The following is a 4,018-nucleotide window of genomic DNA, read 5'->3' as shown; positions in this document are numbered from 1 at the left end:
GCTTATTTACGTTCCCATTGATCCAAAAATGAGCTTCGTTGCCGAACACAATTTTTCGATAAAAAAGTGGATCTTCGGCCAACTTTCTAAGAGCCCATTCAACACAAATTCTGCGTTGCGGTAGGTCGTTCGGCTTTATTTCTTGCACCAGCTGTATTTTGAAAGGCTTAACACCTAAATCCTTTCGCAAAATTTTCCACGTTGTGAAGTAACAGAGAGCCAATTGCTGCGAACGGCGACGAATCGATAATTGATGGTCATCGTTACCACTGGCCGATACAGCTGCGATATTTTCTTCAGTTCGCACTCTACGTAAGCGTGTTGGTGGTTTGATGTCCAATAATGTAAATTTGGTTCTAAATTTAACTGACCATAAAATGGAAGAAGCGGGCGATAAACTTTCTTAACAGAACACGCGTTTTTATAATAAAATTCAATGATTTGCAAGCGTTGTTCGATTGTAAGACGATTCATGGTTAAATTAAATACCAAACTGAAGATGTTTGAAACAGTGAAGAGTGAAACAAAACACGAAACGTGCGTCAGTTAAAAAATCACCCGTTACATATATCATCCGGCGGCTGTTAAACATCACCTATCCTTACGTTCATATCGCCCATTATGCAAAGATTTTTCTTCGTGCTTTCTTTCAAGTACTCCCTTAACCTTGACGCTTCTTCGTGCCAATCTGCTCCTCGGATACATTGAGGTATGAACGAGAAAAATTTGTCTTTTATGTTGATTCTTAAAATATCTGTACGGTTTTTATTTATAAAATTATACTGGATTCCTCTTTTCTTCAATTCCTTATTATCGCCATACAGACACCCACCACTTGCTCTTCACAATATACTGTTATGGCTTGCTGCCTTCCAAAAGATATGGAAACCCATGAAATATTTTTTAGCCTGGTTGATTTTTTCGTCAGCTAAATGTGACTCTTTCAGTAGGAAAATATTATGATTTCGAATTTTGTCGAAGAATTCGAGACCATTAATGTTGTACTGGGTTGCACATATTCGACGGACCCATGTGCTTCGTAACGTAACCCATGCATTTTCCATAGTTTTATACGACGTTTCCACCAAAAGCAAACACGGTGTTTGCAGGAGTTGTGTTTGGGAGAACTGTCAACTGTTTCCACCGAAAGTTTGGGAGAAACTGTGTTTGAACTGTCTTTTGTTGACATTGTGAAATAAGAATTATAAAAATTGATAAAATTATAAAATGGTGCATAAAATTCAATTTGTTATGTTGATTTTATCATTTTATTTTAAAATAATTGATAGTGAGTTGGTCACATATTATTTAAAAAAAAGGTTAAGGGAAAATAAAATAATTTTAAGCGTTGCTGCCAATTTAATGCGTTCGCAAAGTGTATGGTCTTTGGTATGGTAAACAGATTTATGATAAATTATTTGTGTATAATGTACATGTATATTTTAGGAACATTCCAGTACCTTTTGGGAAGTAGACTGCCAGAGTAATGGGGACAAGTTTTTCAAAGATAATTTCCGAATGGAAAGATCCTGCTTTGAAAAATTGTGCAGCAAACTTGAAAAAATAGCCAAAAGAAAAACGAACTATCGAAACCCGATTTCACTAAAAAAGCGCGTGGCAATTGCTCTGTATGCACTAGGATCTTCTAGTGAATACAGATCAATTGGACATTTGTTTGGAGTAGGCAAAGCAACTGTTTGCAAAATACTCATCGAGTTTTGCAATGAAGTTGGGACATCTTTGGCTCCAATATATTTGAAAAATTTTCCACTGACAAGGGCGCAAATTGAGAATGGAGTCGCAGATTTTAATGCAATGGGCTATCCACAATGTATTGGAGCAATAGGTAGGTTTATAAGTAATGCGATAAAAATAACGTTTAATCAAAAGCATCTTTATTATACAGATGGATGTCATATTGAAATTCATCCAAGAAAGGAAGAAGCCATTGATTACTACAACTACAAAGGGTGGTATTCCGTAGTACTATTGGCTTTGGTAGACGCAAAATATAGATTTGTTTATATACATTGCGGCAGTCCTGGAAGATGCAACGACTCCGGAATTTTTGAAAAACCATCGCTAAAGCGCGAGTTGCAAAGTTGTGCACTTCTTGATGAATTGAGCTTGCTGTATGGATCCACAAAAATACCAGTCCATATTATAGGGGACTCTGCTTTTCGTCTCTCTCAGCATTTAATGAAGCCATATCCTACAAAGAGTCCAATTGGTTTAAATCTGAAAAACAACTTTTCACCAGAACAATAAAATTTGTAATACATAATTTTATAAAATAACATTTTATTCATTTTTGATTTCTTTATTGAAAATAATTTGTTTATATCGTTAATCTGGAAAAAGCGAATTTAATTATGCATAGACTCATGGATACGAACTTTAAATCAGACGGCAGACTATTATCCTTTTAAATTTGGTGTTCATCTGGTTGCCCGATTGGCCACTTGATAATGCTTCCACTCTTATGATACAATTTTCTAGAATTCGTGATCTGAGCATCCATTGACAGTGTATGAACCATATTGTAAAAAAAATCGCCACAACTGCTCGTACACATATGTAGCGTATAAAAATAATTACTCTTATTTTCATATTAATTAGCTTTTTTCATTTTTACTCATTATTAATGTCTTATTTTATTATGTTTATTCTTTTGGTTCCATTTCTTCCATATGAAACTATGTCATTCCTAAATGGTTAGCAAACAATAATTATGCTTTTATGTCTAGAATGAAACATAAAAATTGTCTCTTCTTATTGCTCGTTACATGACATACCATACCATATATCTCTTCATTTATTGTATAATCATTTGGCTTTTGAAGAATGCCACAATCTCTGTGCAAAGCGCAATGGTATGCCCATTTTAAGCAGCTGTGAGTGGCCATTCAATTTGAGATTTGGTCTGTAATGTAACACTGCCTCCCAGCAAATTTCACTTAATAATGGTATGGTCATCCACATTTTATAAAGGTCATTGCACCGTCGTATACGTTTTTCATCATATTCAATACCACCGAATATGTACATACAACCATTTTGACTGTGCGCTGCGGCATGGAAGTACAAAGCTTTTGGTAGAGAGGCTGTTTTTATAAGTGTCCATTGCTTAGTAGTAAAATTTAATCTCCATATATCTGAAAAATATACTTGATCGGCCTGCAAATGGAAAAGGGATATCCAACTTCAAATATAATTTAATAATACTAAATTTAATTATTACGCACCTGCAAGCCTCCCGTAATGAATGCTTCGACCTCACCATTCGATTTCGTGTGCTGTACGCAGGAAAAGCACTTTCGTGGGTTTGGATATCCGGAATTTTGTCGCTCGATTGTTAGATTTGTTTGTGATGTTCGATCGGGTAATGTGACGAAATATTCCCATCGGTTTGTAATTAAATTAAATGCAGGGATGCGTTGTAAATCATACACTAAATTCGATGTACCACCACCCAGCACATATATGTATTGCCCATCGTAGACAACTTCGTGACGATAACGACCCTCTGGATCTTCGCGTATATCTGGACGACAGATATATACGCATTCCCACACTCGTGTGCGCAAATTTAAGCGATGCACTTCACAAGAGTAATCATAACCAGTTGTTCCCCCAACCGTATATAAATAATGTTCGTGTAAAACTATTCCCGGCCCATATTGCGGAATTGGCGCATCACCAGTAGCCTCTATTCGCTCAACACTCGGTTTTTTACCTGTTGTTTGATATATATAACAATCGTTTGAGCAAGATTCACCAAATGGATAGCCGGTGCGTCAATCAAATGTCATATTGACAAATTGCAATCATTGTTGCCATGTTTCGATAAGAATGCAATAATAAATGAGGAAAATGAGCAACATTGCCACCACTTAATAATTAAATTAGACGCAAACCCAACAAAACACGCTTTGAAAAGTGGGTTTAGGTATGGAGTTGTGTTTTAATTTTGTATGGGATTTGACAGGTGTTTTGTTTCGTGTTTGCGCTAAGAACA

At 35.9% G+C, this 4,018-nt stretch overlaps 2 protein-coding genes across 3 annotated transcripts; one reads left to right on the top strand and one right to left on the bottom strand.

The window, feature by feature from the left end:
- The first annotated feature begins 250 nt into the window (after window positions 1-250).
- LOC128869532 (uncharacterized) lies at window positions 251-2,316 on the top strand. 2 transcript variants are annotated; one of them, XM_054112098.1, is made up of 3 exons: window positions 251-1,389; window positions 1,447-1,846; window positions 1,907-2,316. In XM_054112098.1, the coding sequence occupies exons 1-3, from the start codon at window positions 1,228-1,230 to the stop codon at window positions 2,266-2,268; spliced, it is 924 nt and encodes a 307-aa protein (XP_053968073.1). In that variant the 5' UTR covers window positions 251-1,227; the 3' UTR covers window positions 2,269-2,316. The 2 variants fall into 2 exon arrangements, with proteins under 2 accessions (XP_053968073.1, XP_053968072.1); XM_054112097.1 differs by having other exon boundaries at window positions 1,447-2,316.
- Window positions 2,317-2,477: 161 nt separating this feature from the next.
- On the bottom strand, window positions 2,478-3,797 carry LOC128869753 (kelch domain-containing protein 10 homolog; the record flags this gene model as incomplete). Its single annotated transcript, XM_054112357.1, has 2 exons — window positions 2,478-3,177; window positions 3,246-3,797. Coding segments are annotated over 2 exons (903 nt in total), but the record flags the coding sequence as incomplete, so codon positions are not given.
- Window positions 3,798-4,018: the final 221 nt, after the last annotated feature.

Source organism: Anastrepha ludens, chromosome X, assembly GCF_028408465.1.
Source record: "Anastrepha ludens isolate Willacy chromosome X, idAnaLude1.1, whole genome shotgun sequence".
NCBI classification, from domain to species: domain Eukaryota; kingdom Metazoa; phylum Arthropoda; class Insecta; order Diptera; family Tephritidae; genus Anastrepha; species Anastrepha ludens.
The sequence above is the reverse complement of the archived record's forward strand: the minus strand, read 5'-3'. Positions and strand labels throughout refer to the sequence as shown.

What these genes read in the sequence shown, in the direction of transcription:
- LOC128869532 (XM_054112097.1), top strand. Translation starts at nt 1,228, where the DNA reads ATGGTGCATAAAATTCAATTTGTTATGTTGATTTTATCATTTTATTTT. An exon ending in CGCAAAGTGTATGGTCTTTG is followed by an intron (nt 1,390 to 1,446) that starts GTATGGTAAACA and finishes TGTATATTTTAG; the next exon opens with GAACATTCCAGTACCTTTTG.